General features: G+C 38.4%; 1 protein-coding gene across 1 annotated transcript in view; it reads left to right on the plus strand.

Moving 5' to 3' along the window:
- Positions 1 to 19,246, plus strand: part of COL24A1 (collagen type XXIV alpha 1 chain) — a 155,693-nt gene that overhangs the window by 114,320 nt on the left and 22,127 nt on the right. Inside the window, exons 38-49 of the mRNA XM_087719353.1 lie at positions 3,513 to 3,566; positions 4,861 to 4,968; positions 6,526 to 6,579; positions 7,679 to 7,732; positions 10,586 to 10,642; positions 11,410 to 11,463; positions 13,134 to 13,187; positions 13,317 to 13,370; positions 16,017 to 16,070; positions 16,850 to 16,957; positions 18,163 to 18,270; positions 19,099 to 19,206. Of these exons, the coding sequence (XP_087575479.1) occupies positions 3,513 to 3,566; positions 4,861 to 4,968; positions 6,526 to 6,579; positions 7,679 to 7,732; positions 10,586 to 10,642; positions 11,410 to 11,463; positions 13,134 to 13,187; positions 13,317 to 13,370; positions 16,017 to 16,070; positions 16,850 to 16,957; positions 18,163 to 18,270; positions 19,099 to 19,206 (867 nt within the window). The remainder of the gene's footprint in view (positions 1 to 3,512; positions 3,567 to 4,860; positions 4,969 to 6,525; positions 6,580 to 7,678; positions 7,733 to 10,585; positions 10,643 to 11,409; positions 11,464 to 13,133; positions 13,188 to 13,316; positions 13,371 to 16,016; positions 16,071 to 16,849; positions 16,958 to 18,162; positions 18,271 to 19,098; positions 19,207 to 19,246) is intronic.

Below are 19,246 nucleotides of genomic sequence, written 5' to 3' on the forward strand. Positions count from 1 at the left end.
AATCTTATTTTCTGGCATAGTAATAAGAACATGGAATGGATTATTTTTGACACTTATATAGGTCATATAATGATTTGAGATATAAAACAGGAGCATTCATTTTGTTGTTCCAGTTTTCTTGGTTTTGCATTTCTGATTAAGATTCTGTGAATCTATCACACTCTGCATATGCATGGAATGTGATGTAGGCAGACATATAAAGTGTTAGGCTTCAAAACCTAAACAGGACTTTAAACAGTATTTTTTAAAAAAATCTTGAAATGATTGTTTTATCACATCCCTTCCAGACAATATTTGGCCTTCATAATAAGGATTTTTCTTTATGTAAGAAACATTAATGCTTATTTCATCATCATAATATGTTAGGTAACATGAGGCATAAATACACCTTATGTTTTCTATTATAAAGAAAAAGTCAGAGTGATTACAAATAATGATCTACAAATTGTATCAATTATTGTCCATTTCTAATTTTTGTGAACTATTATTGATTGATGTGTTGGTTTATAACATTTATATCTCACCCTTATTCTTGGGGAATAGTAAAAAAAACCAGACTCGGGATGTGTGGAAAGTGGAAAACATAGTAAGAGATATGACATTTTTTTTTTAAAAAATGCTTCTTTTAAAATTAAATGTGAACAGGAATGATATTAGAAAAGATATATGCACAAATGCACATATTATAATGGATCAGTTCTTGCAATTACGTGCAAGACGCCCCCCTCCCCCAAAAGTATCTAAGATAGTATTCAAAATAAAATCTTCCATAATAAAGAATGTGATTGGTTTAAGGACTTTTTTTTTATCCACAAAAATTGTCTCCTTGATTTGTTTTTTTGGTGTTATTTTTTCCCAAAGCTGGTCCATACTGTTCCATTATTTCCCAAATAAAGACCTGTTATAAAAATAATGTTTTATAAAAAGTATACCTTGGAAACAGGTTTTAAGTCCATTCTTAACCATGGAAGTCATTAGTTTTCTTTGGGCCAGTTGCCTTTTTCTTTCTAATCTGGAGAAAAAGCAGGGTATAATAAATAAATAGATTTAGGGTCAAATTTAATGAAACACTAGTTAAACAATTAGAAATTGTATGAGTGGCTTAAAAAAATGTTGGCGTTGTTGGGTGAGGAAACCATCTGGATGAAGATTTACATAGTGGGTAACCTATGCTGGAGTTTTCAGTACAAACAGTCCTCAATTTATGACCAGGTTAGCAAAAGTTGTGATGGACACCCAATAATAGCATTTGCAACTAGGATTTGAAGTTCTGAGGTTTTTTACCAGCATTTACTTCTGGTTTCCAATAAAAGCTATCCGTTGCAGACAATGCAACATTCACATAATGACCACCATATTCATTTAATGACTGCTGCAAAAAGTGTTGTAAAATCGGGTCGGTCACATGGGTGTCTTGATTTACGATCATCATGACATACAAAAGAAAGTCCAGGTTCTATTAGGGTCATAAGTCAAGGACTAGCTATAGATTACTTATGCCCACTGTTTGTATTTAGAGACAAAGCAATTGAATGGAGCAGTTGTAGGGCCCAAAAGTTTGCCCCCTCCTACATACTTAACAAGACAAAAGTTCTGATTCAGGAAACAATCCTGCATTTTCCTTTTTTTTTTTAACAACCATCCATCTGATTTGTAGCTGTTGAAGTGGTACCTCATCTAATTTGTCAGTAAGCTTGGCTGATATCTCAGGACATGACACAGTTTAATAAAAACCAGAAACCTTTTGCTGTGCTTGTTTTGAATAAACTATTGCAGAGAAAAACTTTAAAAAAAACTTATCTAGCTGCATATTTTGTTTGTTTGTTTGTTTATTGTAATAAGGAAACGTAATAGAGTTTTCCTATGAAAAAGCTATCAACTCTAATCCAATCATTGTTTAGAAAAACATTTTTATTATTATTATTTTCTGCAGTATTTGTTTTTTCTAACATGACAGTCATCAGCTCCTGTCTGATGCAAAATGATGTATAGCTATGAAAATCTGGTAGTATAGGTGAGAAATGGAATACAGTTCGAATTGCAAGTGATCGAAAAATTATCAACATAGCTTTAAAAAACCCAAAAATGAAATATGAGATTTTCAGTGGGTTTTTTTACTGTGTGGATCCTGCCATATGGTTGGGAAGAGCAGACAGTTATGAGTATATTTATCCAAGAAGTATGGATCCAGTTTTAGGCAGTAACTGTTTGGCATTGAGGAGGATCAATTTTATTGGATTCTTGGAAAAGCAGAAAGACAATAGCCATCTGCTGCTTCAAAGACTATTTTGTATTGTTTCAGTCAGAAAGATAAGTAGATCAATCTGGGATCTATGTACATATGTGTGAATGTATTTAAAAATGTTCATCCTAATTTTGGCTCTACCTAAATGCAAATAACCAGTCAGAATAAAAATAACTAAAACTCCATCTTTAAAAAAGGCATCTAAAAAGTCTGGTATAAAAAGAAATGTTTCTATACCGTTCCAACATGGCTTCAGCACTTGATAGTTCCGTAGACTAGATCACGGGTGTCAAACTCAATCGCATCACTGGCCGGATTGTGACATATCGAGATGTTTTTTTGCCTTTGCGGAGCCGGAAGGTGTGGCCTGCGCATGATGTATCTGGCCCACAGGCAGATTGACAGACCTGGATTAGATCTTACCACATAAAAGGTGGGAAAAAGATGGACTGAGTGGAATTAGTGCTACTGCAAATAATTTGGACAGAGTTGCATAGGACTTTATAAGCCACAGTAAGTAGCTTGGAGTAAGCTTAGAATAGCTACTTCAGTATAGAGATGATGCTATCCTTTCTGAAGTACCACTTCAGAATCACAATTGATTCCACTTTCCAAACTATCTTCAAGGGCACTCCATCAAAAGGACCTCAGTCACCAACATCAGGTCTCTTTGTTCAGCAATGAACACATTTAGTTTAGCAGTAAAAGATAAGCTTCTCTCACACCAGTGCCTGGGAGACCTCCCAAGGTATGACCTGATCTACTACAAGAGTTATTCGTTCAGATAAGTTATATCTTCTAAATCCTTCAAGCCACTCACCTGAATAAGTAATAACTCCATGTTTTCAGATTCGTATTTTCTTTCACTTAAGTCCTTTACATCCCAGGGACCTGAAGAATTCACTTCTGTCTTTCTAAGATCTCTCAGTAGGTTTTGATACTATTGACCATGATAATCTTCTGGACTGGCTTTGGGGGCTTGGAATGGACATCACTATTCTGCAGTGGTTGTTGTCTTTTTTTCTGAGACTATTTCCAGTTTGTGTGGGTGGGGGAAAGAGGCCTCTCTTATTGGCGGGGGGGGGGGGGATTTCAAGGCTCAATTCTCTCTCCACTCCTAATTAATATCTTCACAAAAATGCTGGATAAAGTTATTCATGGAAGACCAAGTGACTGGATTTGATAACTCTTCAACTTTTTAACTCTTGAGAGAGTAAATCTACAAATGTGGCCTCAAATTTATCTTCCTTTATGTTAATTACTGTAGGGTCCTGAGGGAACACAAGGAAGTCCAGGTCAAAGGGGTCGTCCAGGAAAGAAGGTAAGCGGTCTTCCTCTTTTATCTTGAATTGGACAGAAAACTAATTATTCATTCATTAATCATTCGATATTAATAAATATTGTTCATCTTAAGAATAGAGTGGCGTGGCGACCTAATAAAGGTTGAGAATTCAATCTTAGGTAGTAGCAGATGGTTCTCTCTCAGGGCGCAAAGAGAAAATATCTGCTATGAATTCCACATAGGCATTAGGAAGGGCATCCAACCAGTAAATATTCAGCTCCATTCTGTCGCCCCGATTCTACCCCGAATTAAGAGATTACAGGATCGTAAAAAGAAAGAGGTGCTAGTTTTAAGAATAGATTTTTTTTTCTTTTTACCACCCTGTAATACTTTAATTTGGGGAAGAGTTGGGGCAACTGAGCATTTACTGTCCATTTACTGATGCCTACATGGAGCTCACAGCAGATACTTCCTCTTTGCGCCCTGAAAGAAAAATACCTGCTGCTACCTAGCTTTGAACTCTCAACCTTCTGAGCGTCTTCACTACTAGGCCACCACGCCACTCAGTTTTAAGAATAGAATAACAAATAATCTTTCTTATTACAGATTGACTTACATTGTTCCCTTAACAACAGCTCAAATTAACAATGGCCTCAGAAAGAGTGCTTTGTGACCTGCAAAGCGCCTCTCACCATTGGAAAACATTGCATCAATCCTCCCAACCCTCATGATCAAGTAATTGTGATCTGGATACTTGGAAAGCTGTTCTCATTTATGACTAGTCTGCAATCACGGGTTCACTGTTTGTAGTCTTCTTTGCCAGATTCTATAGAAAGTCAATGGGGAAGTTGATAGGGAAGATTGCAAGCTCTGTTGCTGCTGCCAAGAACACTCCCTCTTGTCTCTGGGAACTGGAGGAAAGAATTGCCTGCTGAAGGTGTTCAGTTCCTTGCCTGCTTGTGTGGAGCTGAAATCTTCCTGCCTGCTTGTATAGAGCTGAAGTCTTGCCTGCCTGATTGCACATGAAGAATTTTCAGTTTCTGAGTGGAAACACTCGTGCACAGCTTGTATCAGGCCTCCCAGGGCCTACCCCATCCCCGTAAGACACCCAACGCTCTTTACTTGGTTCTCTGTCTACTTAATAATCCACACGATTACCTACAACCTTAAGTACCAAGATTGCGTTTATTGAGCAAACCAGTCATGTAATGCCCCAATTGCTGGATTCTGATCCCTGTTGTGATCGTAGTAACTACCAATACCCATATCGGGTTTCCACTATGATTTGTAATTGGCGTAATGTTTTTCTCCATTTTATTCTTCTCCCAAATAGGGTGAAAAGGGTCATCATGGTTTCCCAGGAGAAATCGGAGCTACGGGTGAACCTGGCAAGACTGGGGAAATTGGTCCAAAGGGTTCAAGAGGAACTAGAGGACCAGTGGTTGGTATAGTATTAATTTAAGCTTTACAACCCTCTGTAGTTTTATATGAATTTTGATGCAAGTGAAGAGCCTGTTTAAAGCTGACTGGTTTGTCTGGATTTGTGAATTGTCTAAAATTTATAGCATCCCTAATAAATCATCATACAGAGTTTAACGGGCTAATCTTGTCAATCGCCTTTGTTGATATGTAGACAAAATGGGTGAGAATGCTCAGTAACCTATTTGTAAGTAACAGTTTTTATATTATTTTCTAGAAGCCACTTTCATAATCTGTACTGCTCACTTGCTATATAGTCATAATCGTGCCTCTTCTCTTAAAAAAGCAAGAACAGGGCGGCATTACTTATTTCCTATGCAAATAAGCTCAATTCACTAAATTTGTTCAGTTATTTATTTTTTATTAACCTAAATAGAAAATATATATCGCTATATGACAGGTTCATTCATCTATTTTATATAACTATATATTATAGTTATATGCCACCAATCTCACTATCCAAAGTGACCCTGAGTATCTTATTTATGTCTGTTTGCAGTGTCCTGCAGTCACATGGACATGATTTACAATATTTTTGCCAAGAACCAGCATTTACTTCCAGTTTTCAGAAAAAAACACTGCATAGAAAACATGGGTTCCCTTAATAGCCACAGTGTGCAATTAGCAACTGTAGATTTAATGATCATGGTGATTCGCTTAATGCCTTCTATAAAGAAAAAGATCATAAAATCAGGTTGGTCATGTGTTGACCTGCTTTATGACAGTCATGATCATAATGGGCAGGTTGCATTATGGTCATATCAAGTGCTACATATTTCTTTTCTTTCTATTAACAGCTACTCAAAGAGGTGATGCTGAGACAGAAAATGGCGGGTTCTGAGTAGACAGTAGAACTTCCTCTCTTGGGTTCACTAACTTGTATTTGCTCACTGTGTCCTCTTTTCCTATCACATGATTGACATGTTACAGGTCTTCACTGTTCTGTTTTTTTAAGTCCATGTGGCTCATTTTTGGAAGAAAAAATATCTGAATTGTTTTTCACAGATTCGCTGTGAAATGACATATTTAAAGGCAGATAAATATTTTACTGGGCAAATTTATTATATGTGCTTCACTTACTGTATGCTTATTTATATCTGAAATATTGTATCCTGAAATTGAATGCTTGTGTTCTATAGCACATTTTTTAAATTGATTTTTAAACTGATCATGGATATCTACAAGTCTGCGTTATTTTAAGTATTTTTTAAGAGACAAAACCATCAGATTTCCCTCTTGTATTATAATCTGATTCAGTTATATTTATTTAATATATCACAAATTTGTTTAGCATTAGTTTTTAAAAAGAATTCTTATGGTTTTAACCAGGATTAAATTTATTTCAACTGTACTGTACTTCCATTGGTAATGTGCTTAACTCTCTATTTCCATGCTTTGTGAATGTTTCCAAATAGAAATACTATGTGAATTGATAGCTTGGCTAATTATTATTACATTTACATTACATTTAAATTATTAAAGTATTAAAATGTGTTTATTGCTACTTTTCCTTGTACAGGGACATTTAGGAGCAATGGGATCAGCAGGAAAACCAGGAATTCCAGGTTATGGGGTATGATACATTTCTGAAATGTGTTCATCGGACTATCCAACTAGTCCATTAATTTTATGATAATTGTTATCTAATGAATGAAAGCAAATATGTACATGTCCCAGGATAATGTTGCAAGATCCAATCTGGGTCGGTCACCAGGACTAGAGGTTTACTTTTCCAAACTTTCGGACATGTGCTGGAGCCCATCTTCAGGGAACTTTTTTCTATTGCACAATGCACATTGGGTTATTCTATGAGTCGTATTTATGTGGCGCCTTCCTATTGTTTGATTGATGTATTTATGGCCGGCGATTGGCTATTGTTTATTGATTCCATATTTCTTAAACTTCTTGAGATTGCTAGTTTTGGCTTTCAACAATTATAAGTGTATCCATTTGAAAACAGCTATGGAAATCATGGATCATATAATTTTTCAGAATATTTCTCAGAAGTGTTTAGATTTTTTTAAAACCCTCATCAGCATTGGCAAGGGAACTAGATTTGGCAGGGCCTAGATGGTGGAACTTTTCTGCTATGGCATATGTGCTGTGGAATTTCTCTCTACTGAAGTGAGGGTTGGCCTCATCTCTTCCAAGTTCCAAAAATCCCTTAAGTCGTGGTTAGGCCAGTAGGCCTAGGGCCTCCAAGGAATGGATGAACTAGTTAGGTGGCTCCATAATCATTAACATCCGTTTTTCTGATATTTCTTCTTGCTTGGTTTTTTAAATACTTTTTATGGTTTTTAATGTTTTAATAATGATGACACTTTTAAGTATTTATTGACTATTTAGTTTTGTTGTGCACCCCAAAGTGGCTTTCTTGGAGAGATAGTTGGCTATATAAATTGGATAAGTAAATAGATAAATATAACTATGAAATATCAATAATTGTATGCTTAATTTCCATCAGCCTTGAAAAAATATGTCTGGGTAGATTAATTTTATTAATTAATTAAATGTATTTGTGTCTCGTCTCACCACAAAGCAACTCTGATTATACAAATCATGATTTTTTTAAAAAAATCCACTCTGTGCAGAAAAGTATTTTGTTACTTTTCTTTTGTTACTTGTGTTTTTGTTTTTAACTGCAGATATTGCATGACACATATTTTTCTTAGGGTCACCAAGGTCCACCAGGAGCACTTGGCCCTCCCGGACCCAAAGGAGAGAAAGTAAGGAGAGGATGAAACTGTTGCATTTACTGACAAATTTCTTTTGGCTAGAAACCATAGAGAGTCACAGATTTTGTCAGCATTGTTGCATGAGCCTTAATTTTTTTTCATTTCATTAAAAATATAACCTGAAGAATTTGATAAATCTAATCATTTAATCATTCACTGCAGCAGATATCATAGCACTGGAAGTCTAAAGCTGTCGACTTTATCTGGCTCTGCAGCTTCTGCCCATGAAAAGTTAATGGAGTCTTAGGAAGGTGTCCAACGGCAGGGTGAATAAATTGTTGCTTTTATTTGTCTTGCAAAGTAATAAATAGGCTTGGTCACCACTATTCAATTTCTCATGAATCCCTTGTTATTCGATGCTGTATTAGTAGAAACCTTTACCATCTTTCTCCCCATTCAATCATGTCATATTCTCAGAGACTGCTTGGACAAGTCCCTCAGTTTTCGTGGCAAGATTTTTCAGGAGTTATTTGCCATTGACTCCTTCCTAGGGCTGAGAGAAAGTGACTGGCACAAGGTCACTCATCTAGCTTCATGCCCAAGGCAAGACTAGACCTCCAGATTTCTAGCCTAATGCTTTAGCCACATCAGACTGGCTCTATAAATCAGAAACGGTGTTTTATAACAGTTTTTAAGGGATTTTTCAATGTTTTTAGTCCAGTGGTTCTCAACCTGTGTTCCACAGAGCCTGGGGGCCATGATGTTAGAGGGGGTCTATGAAGGCTTGAAGAAATATTAAATCTTGAGTAAAGTTTTGGAAGGGGGTATCCGTGGCCATGGTCCATGGCCACAAAAGGTATTTAAAGCAGGTCATGTTCAAGAAAAGGTTGAGAACCACTGTTTTAGATTATATTGCATTCAAAATGCAATATATGTAGTTCTAAATGTAGTATTTAGAAAATTCCATTAAATACATGACATAAAAACATCACACAATTGCCATTCCTTCCTCCTGAAATGAAGAACTGCTATGAGTGAAGAACAATAGCATATAAATAAAAATAAAAATTGTCTTAATAATTCTCTGAAAGGCAGAGAATTTTGTATTTTCTAGAGTAAGAATTTGTGAGCAATTTTGTAATATCTATCACCCTGATATCAACTTGAAATGAAGCAGTTCATATGGTTTCTAAATTTGATTACTGAGAACTATCTTTCGTTTAGTTCCCAGTAAGCTTCAGATACTCTAGTCTGAATCATTTAGAGTTTTAAAGCCACAAATCTTTTAAAATTGATCCCGGTGTTTCCATTCCTGATCGTTTGTCTTCTGCAAACTTCAATCACCTTGCTTGCTGGCATGACATTTCAAAGTTGCATATGGAATTCCTACCTTTTTAAAAGCTTCATAAATTTCTGTGGATCTTTGATAAAATTCCCACATTAAAAGAGAACGTGTAGCTTTAAAGAGTTTTTTGAAGGGATGTGCATATAAATTTACCTTTACATGTTGACATTAATGATAAAGCAGTTTTACTTGGAAAGCATATGAACTCTGAATAAAAAAACTGGTTTACAAAGATTTAGCATTGGAGACTCAAAACTAGCATTTAGCTAACTGTTCTGAACCCCTCCTCCGTCCAGTAACGAATGCCAAGACAAGCTTAACTGGAATGTACTTTAATTAGCAAAACACCAAAACCTCGGTGGCTGAAAGCCAAGCAAACAAACAGATAAGGACCTTGGCAGCAACTCAGACAAACTCAGGCAGCAATAAACACAGATAAGGCTTGGCAGCAATCCAGCCTGCCAAGCTCACAGAACTGTCCTCCGACATTCAATCCTGTGTTGACTTCTACAAAGACGGCCATGTGCACAAGTAGCTTTTATAGTCTGGAGAGGAGCCTAATGACCACCAGCTGAGTACAATCACCTCCTGTAATTGCAAAATTGTTCCTGACGCCTAGTAGCTTTTCGATGGCATGCGTCCAGAATCACTGGCTTCTGGATCACTCTCCCTTGCCTCCACCCCATGACCTGGTGGCCAACCAGTCTCTCTGCGCCCTGCTCGGAGTCGGAAGCCTGTCCAGGGTCCTCCACATCCTCCAGAGCCGACTCATAGGGCCCCTCGCTGTCGGAGTCTGGTGGCAGCTCCAACGGCTCCTGCTGGGCCACAACAGCTAACTAAAGCAACTGTTGCTGAAAATATTTTTATCTATTGTATAAGTCAATTATGACTTTACAAAATACATTTAATCAGTGTTTTAAAAACTCAGCTATAACTTTTTTATTAATAGTGTAAATAGGTTTTAACAATCTATATCAAAGAATTTTAAAAATTAGAAAATGTATATTTTTCTATGCTACTGAGAGTAAGTTTCATCAATCTTAATGGGATTTACTTTCAAATAGACATACATATAATTCAGTGGTGGGTTACGACTGGTACAGGGCTCCAGAGGGCCCACCCTCCTGCCTGAGCTCCTTACCGGTATTTGAGCTCTTCAGCCCTTCTGCACATGAAGCGTACGGCACCTGCGCGACGCTCCGCTGAGCAGCTGGAGCGTCGCGGAGCATTGCAGGAGGTAAGGATGCATGCGCGTGCTGCACGTTTTCATGTGATGGACACCGGGCCCCGTTGCACCGTACTGGTTGCAACGGGATCCGGAACCCACCACTGATATAATTATATTGTAGGTAACTGTATGTAATAACTTCATAGTTCTTTTTTTTAAAAAAAGTTATGAAATCATTATTTTGCAGATTGCTATCACTCAATCCGATATATAAATTGAACATAGTTTATGACACATATACTAAAAAAAGAAAGTATACGTAATTTATGTATTTTACAAAAAAAAATTAGACTTCATGACCAATAAACAATTGATTTTATTTTTCTTATAGGGTTACCCTGGGGAAGACAGCTCAATGCTAGGACCACCTGGGCCCCTAGGTGAACCAGTAGGTCTTTCTTTAGCCAGAAAATTACAGTCAACTTTGAATAAACAGATTCAATTTTGTTCTAAAATATGCATGTATATGCTTGCACTACACACTCTATTGATGCAACCCCTGGTTCTTAGACTATGGTTTAGAGGTTAGTAGTAATATTAGTTATACACTGTGTTGATTTTCAGTCTGGACTGAAAGTAATAAAGGAAAACACTGAAGAGATAGGAGCTATCTCACTGATGTAGGAACTAGTAAACGCATTGATGGATTTAACTAATCCATTATAGGTTTTGATTATCCATTTGTATGCAGACAATATTACTCTGTATATAAAGATGTTAGACAGCAGAAATATATTGTATGAGATAATGTGAATCACTTAGTTGCTTTAACGTTCTATGTAAATTCAAATTATTATTATGAGGAGTCATTTCCTTGAACTTTCTAGCAACCACTGTAAAAACCCTAACCAGTTCTACTTTTCAGTTTGAAATGTTTAGGTTTGAGCATGAATGATTCAAAACCTAAGTCTTTTTAGACAGCACTTTAAATCGTGTGGTTATATATTCTTTCAGCTCTGTAGAACTAATAACAAATTAAATTTCAGTGATGCTTTGCAGTGTTTTGGAATTTGCTAACATCTTGTTTTTCCTTCCTTCCTCCCTCCCCACCCCCCCGAGATATGCTATTTTGTAAATAAAAAATAAAAAATATGCGCTAACTGTATTTCAAATGAAATTTTAAACAGTCTGGATTCTTTATGGTTATTTCTCTAGGGTCCTACTGGTGAACGGGGAGAGAGAGGAGAACCTGGTGACATAGGTTACATGGTAAAACTTATTTTGGTGTTTATGTACATGTTACTTGCAGTGAACATACAGCAACATGACTCTCTTGTACATGTATCTGAATATCTCTTGAAAATAAATTCAGATCAAAAATTTATTATTGGAAAAAATATTGGAAAGCATAGCAACTAATTGTGCTTAAAACTAAACCCTACAGAGAATTCAGGATCAATTTATCAGAATGTATGCTTAGAAACCGAACTTGAGAGACCGCCTCCTGCCAATTACCTCCTTGCGACCAATTAGATTGCATAGATTAGGCCTCCTCCGAGTTCCATCTGCCAGTCAGTGTCGACTGGCAACCACACGGAGGAGAGCCTTTTCAGTAGTAGCTCCGACCCTTTGGAACGATCTCCCCGTGGAGATTCGTACCCTCACCACCGTCCAGACCTTCCGTACAGCCCTCAAGACCTGGCTATCCCGTCAGGCCTGGGGATAAAGATAATCTGTCCCCACCCGAATGATGAATGAATGTTGTTTACTATTTTACTTTTATGTATTGTTTTGCGTTTATTGTCTTGTACCCTCCCTTCCTTATTTTATGTAAGCTGCCCTGAGTCCCCTCAGGGAAAAGGGCGGCCTATAAATGCTAATAAAATCAAATCAAAATCAAATCAATAACAAGATTTGGGAACTGGGAAAGAAATAAGGTTAAAACGTCTTTGTTTTTCTTTTGATAACCAATATCATATTCATGTCAGCATCATACAGAACCTGGACTAGAAAGGCTTGGATTTCACATTACCCTCACAGCAAAAGAGGGCAGAGCATATGCTGCAAAAGTTGGTTCCATCCATTTAATAAAAGCAGAAAGATCTTGTAGATACCACAAGGGATCTAGCAGAATAGATTTTAGACTTATCAACAAGCAAAAATGGCAAGATTTTAAAGAATACACTGGAATAAGAGACACAAATGTTTTGTGTGGTAAAGTGTAAAGAAATGTGTGTGTGTGTGTGTGTGTGTGTGTGTGTGTGTGTGTGTGTGTAAATAGATCTTAACATACTATGTCAAAGTTTTGTGTGTGTGTGTGTGTGTATTTGTAATACCCCCTTTGAATGGTATTGTTTGCCTTTTGATTTGTACTGCCACTATTCTCTATATCTACGTTAGTAGATATATTTGAAAGTTATTTCAGTGAGGTGCTGCGCCAAGGTGGCGCAGTGGTTAAATGCAGCACTGCAGGCTACTGCTAGATCAGCAGGTCAGCGGTTCAAATCTCACCGGCTCAGGGTTGACTCAGCCTTCCATCCTTCCGAGGTGGGTAAAATGAGGACCCGGATTGTTGGGGGCAATATGCTGACTCTCTGTAAACCGCTTAGAGAGGCCTGAAAGGCCTATGAAGCGGTATATAAGTCTACTGCTAGATCAGCAGGTCAGCGGTTCAAATCTCACCGGTTCAGGGTTGACTCAACCTTCCATCCTTCCGAGGTGGGTAAAATGAGGACCCGGATTGTTGGGGGCAATATGCTGACTCTCTGTAAACCGCTTAGAGAGGCCTGAAAGGCCTATGAAGCGGTATATAAGTCTACTGCTATTGCTATTCTTGTGCCATCAGTTAAAGCAAGCTAATTAAAGCTTTTTAGAATTTACACTCTTGAAAGAAAAAAAAGGAAATTTCTTTAATCAAGAATGGGTTCTCTTATCTCTAGGGTCACCCAGGATTCCCAGGACTTAGAGGTGCTATTGGACAACAAGGGCCACCAGTAAGTCTTTAATAAAGTACCTTGTAATTCTGCATATATTTTTTTCAAAGTGAGTGAGAAAATCTCCATTTACCCTCAGGTTTGATATGACACAAACATGATCTATATTACCGTTTTCTTTTCCCAAAGGGTGAGCCGGGTGAACAGGGTGAGCAAGGACCAAAAGGAGAAAGAGGATCTCGAGTAAGTAGGAAGTGGAAAATTTTTAGTGAAAAAAACTCAAAATTAAAGTTATTCAGTGATTTAAAGCAGCAGTCCACAATCTTTTTGGCTCTGCAGACTGGAGGTGGGAGTAAGAGCCGGGGAAGGGGAAGGGCAGGGGATGGTTTTCCGTGGGTAACATAATCCTGCACTTGTGCAAATAAAGCTTTGCACAATTGCCCTGCTGCTTGTGTAGCCCAGTTCCCTATGGGCCACGGACCAATACCGGTCCCCAGCCCAGGGGTTGGGGACCCCTGCTTTAAAGTCTATAAATACTTTGTTATCTTAGTTGCTATATTGTAAGTCTATTCTCATCCCTAGAACTTAGGGTGATATAAACTGTATTGATGAAGCTACTGAGTGCAACTACATCCAGAATAAGCCATGATGATGTCAAAATGAGAAGAATGAGTTATGGCATCATTTGCATAATGACTCCCGCATATTCATTTTCCCCATGTATCCAACTTACCTCCATGAATCCCTCTGACCGGATAAATAGAGGACATACTCCTTGCCTAAGTATCTGCCACCACCTCTGTTTTTAAACTGCCCCAGCCTGAATGTGAATACCATCATCAGTGATACCCTACTTAAAGCCAGGAAAAAGGGATCTAGGAAAGAAGGGCCTAGGACAGGATATGGAAGGGGATTCAACCAACAAAGACCAAACCGGTGGTAATACAGATCAGCAATATTCTAGTGTAACTAAATCAAAAAGAAAAGTGAAAAGGTTTGACAATGGAAAAATAGATAAAAGGAGGAAGAAATTTAACTTAGATATAAAAGTTACGGCGGGGCAAAGCAAGTAAAACAGAATGCAAAAATAACATAGAAGATTATGCAAATAAAATAAGTATAAATAATAAACACATCACTTTAGTAGTATAACAAAGAGATTTATTGTTGAGACTGCCTCTTTTGTAATAAAACCAAAAATATTCCAAATAGGAATTGGACGGTAGGTTGGGTATGATCCATAGCTAAACCTCGCTCCAATAGAGGCAATTCAAAACTTAATGACACCATGGAATTTCCTATTTGTTGCCTAAGGATAAGCCTGCTCATTTGTAAGATTGGGAGTGGGTGAAGGTACCAATTTCCTTGTTTTCCTGGCTATTTTGTGCTTTTAAAAGGAAGGAAATCTACTCCAGAAGCCAGATCTCAAATCCAGGTTTATAGTGGCCAAAGAACTACACAACAAAACTCTGATTCCTAAGCAGATCTTTTAATTTGCTTTTGTTTACAATAACATGTCTCTGCTCTAACCCTTAGAAGGATTTTAAAACTTTGGTACATATGAAAAAAAGTCATGTTTCATTTTAGGGAATATTATTTGAAAAATGAGGAGCCAAAGTAATTTGTAGAGGGCTGTAAAGTACTGTAAAGTGGTATATAAGTCTATCTGTAAACTTACAAGGCTCTGGCATTCTCTGAATTATGACTACAGTAAAAATCCACTTGAATCTGTTTGGAGAGAAAATACAGATTTTACCATAAATGATCTCTGCTTGATGTATTGGGCAAATTCCAAAGAAACAAATATAAGCAGTTCATTTCTAAATAATAGTTCAATTGATTTTTAAATAATTATAGCAAGCTTGCTCTTATAATGACAGTTGTATTCCCAAACTCCCACTTTAAACTGACTTTTGCTTCAGTAGAATTGTTTTCTGAAGATATATCACAATTAGACTGAAAGCAAAACACATTTTATTAAGTTGCATGTCTCAATAGCATGCCTCTCAATAGAAAAAGTGTTTTGTGGTAAATGGATAAACGTCTTAAAGAATATATAGTCAGCTCATAATCTCTAAGTAGTGCTAAGAATGTACTCAGTCATTCAGCCCTTATTCATCTCATGGATGGACTAGTGAAAGTAGCGCTCTACATGGGGCTACCCATGGATAGCATTCGGAAGCTACAGATGGCACGGAATGCGGTGACCCAGGTAGTTCTTGGGTCCCCAAGAATGGCCCATGGAATACCACTGGTCTTCAAGCTGCATCGATTGCCAGTCTGCTTCCAAGTGCAATTCAAGTGTTGGTAATCATCTTTGAAGTCCTTCATGGTATGGGTCCAGGCTACTTGAGAGACCATCTCATCCCACTGGGATTGGCCGTCTCTTCCTGTGCTGGCAAAAAAGGCAGGCTGTGGACCCCAGTAGCCTAGTTAGTCTGTCTGGCAGGATCCAGGAAAAGGGCCTTCTTTGACGTTGTACCTGCCCTGTGGAATATCTTGTCCCTGATGTGAGGTTGGTCCTGACCTTCCTGAATTTCTGGAGCAGTCTAAAGATCTGGCTCTGCTAGTTTTGGGCCCCAATGGGAGAGTTTCACAGTGGAGGTGGTTGATTGATTAACAATGGATCCCACTTCCCCCGCCCACCCCCATCCTGCTCCCGTCCTGCCATCTTTTAATTGGTGTTCTATATTTAAATTACTTCTGTTTTAGTTGATATAGTTTTATTTTTAATGACTGTAAGCCGCCCAGAATTAACTTGAGGTGATGGATGGCCTATAAATTTTATAAACAAATAATAAAAAATATGATGGGAAAATTCAGAATCCTAACTGATTGTTAGCTTATATAGTTTATGACCTAATAAATATTTTAATAATACATTTATAGGGTCCTAATGGGAAAAAAGGATCAAGTGGTCAGCCTGGGAAACCTGGAATGCCTGTGAGTAAATTGATCGATCAAGTGATTCTATTTTAAGTTATGACTAATACAGATATAGATACATTTAGGTTATTTTATGCAGACAGACAGATTATCAGTGAAAGATAAATAGCAAATCAAATAGAATGTCCTTAATCTATGGAAATGTACAATGAAATATTTTTATATCGCAATCTTGAAATATTAATATAAAAGTAAGCTCCATAAAATGTAGCTTATCCTTGAAATGTATTTTTGGAATTGCAGCCTGACTTTATTAAGAGTACGTACCAGGGGTGGGTTTCTCGCCCCGTTCCAACCGGTTCGGTTGGAACGGGGCCGGCGGCGTCCTTGCGCAGGTATGTGGTGCATGCGTGCACATGCATGCACGCGCGCAGCGCACACATGCGTACTAGCGTCTGTGCGATGCTCCAGCTGCTCCTGGAGGATCGCGCAGGCGCTGTATGCGTCCTGCGCTTGCGTGGAAGCGCAGAACTCGTCAAAACCGGGTATGGAGCGCGGGCGCGCGGGTGGGCCCTTCGCCGTTCCCAGAAGTTACTTACTTCCGGGTTCGCCGACCAACCGGTTCGCAGGGACCACCGCGAACCGGTTGAAACCCACCCCTGGTACGTACATTCAGAGAGGAAATTTAGCTGAAATGAAGTAAGCAAATCTAAACCCAATCCCATATTATCAACCTGAGCTACTATAACATTGGTTATTGACTATGCCAGATTGTCAGTGGCATTACTTAGATCTAGATGGTGTAAACCTTTCAAACAGAATCACATTTATTTCAGGGTGAACCTGGCCCTGTTGGTCAGAAAGGTGTAACTGGCAACCCTGGACCAGAAGGTGTACCTGGAAATCCTGGAAAACCAGGCTTACCTGGACAGCATGGCCTTCCTGTGAGTAACAGTTGAACTAGTTTTATTCCAATGTTGATGTTGGAGGTCTTTAAAAAATTGCATCATCAGTGGGGTCTGATGAGGTGGGGTCTTAGGGGGGAGGGGGGATATATAGCATGTGTTAAATTTCAAAGTAACGCGATTGCACTTGTATACTGTTGCTCTTTAATTCCAGTGTAAAAATAGGTCAAGCTGAATATATTGATAGTAAAAATACACCGAAAGGAGGAGTAGAGGGATAGAAGAAAGAGGGGTAGAGAGGGTGGGAGAGAGGATTGGAGGGAGGGTGAGAAGGAAGGGAGGGAGTGTATCGGGAGAGAGGAGTGGTAGAGGGGGAGGGGAAGTAGGGTAGAGGGGAATGATGGAGGGAAGATGGAAAGTTGGAGGGGGGCGAAAGAAAGGGTGTATGGAGGGTCGAAGAGGTACATTGGGTTTCTATTTTGGGGGGTATTATTGACAAGAGGAATGGCTGTGATTATTGTTTAATGTCATATGGCCCCGGTTCTGCACAGTATATATGTGACTGTACGAAAATGGAAATGGAAAATAAAAACACATTTACAAGTAAAAAATTGCATCATCAGTAATGTGCAGTAGCAAACTTTAGACAAGAATAGAATGTCAGTATTTCCCTACAGATGTCACTTCCCACTCAAATAATGCCAGCCATTTTCCTCTGGGAAACAACTGTGTCAAAAATTCATTAATGCATAAAAACAGAACGTGCTACAATGGGAACACAAGCAATGCCTTTCATGTTTTCACCTTAACATTTTACAATAAGGTCAGCTTCAAGAACTCCTTTTTTGTCTTAATTGGAGCCATCTTTATCTTGTTATGTTGGTGGAATTTCTGACCAGTGTAAGTACGGCAGTTAGTTTGATATTGACGTTTGCAGCTTTGTGAAATGTGTGAATGAATTTCTGAATTAGAAACTAGTTTACAGAGTTAGTATTCATTTATGCTGCTTTCTTTCTGCTGTACTGATATTTTAGGTAACATCATCATTGCACATGGTGCTTATTGTAATGGCATTATTATTTCAGGGGGGTAGCATCACAGTATGTGAATATGGCTAGTCAAATTTATATATGAAATAATAGTGGCTATTCTGAATATATTAAAGCTTGTATGTGTCCTCTGCTAAAAAATAAATGGGATGGCTGACTTAAGGGACTCTGTTTAACTGGATTTTGTTTGTCAAGGGTACTAGAGGAAGCCCAGGAATAGCTGGACTAGCAGGATATCCTGGGAGTCATGGACCAAAAGGTTCACCAGGTTTGTCAGGAAGCCCTGGCCTTCCGGGACTAAAGGTACTTTGGGGTTTTTGATGTTTTTAGGTTGTTATGGAGTTTGCAACTGTTGTTGTGTTGTGCGCCACCCAGAGTAATGTGTTTGTAAGAGGGCAGCTATATAAATATACAAAGTAAAAATAAATAAGTTTATAAGACACTCCAACATGCCCTGGGGTGGCTTATGAAATAATACAGTAAAAGCCAAGTTGTGCATAAACTTTTTAAAAATTATTTTAATTGCTTTTATTAATAACAAAAAGATTCTTTGCTAATGTAATGGTATGCGAGAAAGACACTGGGAAGTTGGGCAAAGCAATGATTCTTAAGGAACAGTGATCCGAGCCGAGAGCCGAGGTGGCGCAGTGGTTAAATGCAGCACTGCAGGCTACTTCAGCTGACTGCAGTTCAGCAGTTCGGCTGTTCAAATCTCACCGGCTCAGGGTTGACTCAGCATTCCATCCTTCCGAGGTGGGTAAAATGAGGACCCGGATTGTTGTTGGGGGCAATATGCTGACTCTGTAAACCGCTTAGAGAGGGCTGAAAGCCCTATGAAGCGGTATATAAGTCTAACTATTGCTATTGCTATCAGATAAGAGACTAAACACCCCACACCTGCATAATGAGTGGGAAAAGAACCTCAAAATGGGACCCTCCCCAACTGCTCAGGTTGTAAAGGAAATGGTGGGAGATTTGTACTTTCAGTCTTGCAAGATTCTGTTAATGTAGTTTACAGCAGAGTAGAAGTAGGTCATCTGGTCTGTTTCCTATCTAGTATAACTGGGAAGACTGATGGCATTCTTTCTCTCTCTGAGAAGACGTATTCATTCTCGTTCTGGCTTGCTGCAGGGTGAACAAGGGCTTCGGGGACATCCAGGAAAGCAAGGTAGAAGAGGACGTCCAGGGACACAAGGTGATCAAGGCCCACTAGGACTTCCTGGCCAGAAAGGACTCGCCGTATGTATCTGCTGTGGCATGTAAAGTATCTATTAAGATG

Source organism: Thamnophis sirtalis, unplaced genomic scaffold, assembly GCF_051295495.1.
Source record: "Thamnophis sirtalis isolate CommonGarterSnake01/CBP01778 unplaced genomic scaffold, rThaSir2_p1.2 scaffold_7, whole genome shotgun sequence".
NCBI lineage: Eukaryota > Metazoa > Chordata > Lepidosauria > Squamata > Natricidae > Thamnophis > Thamnophis sirtalis.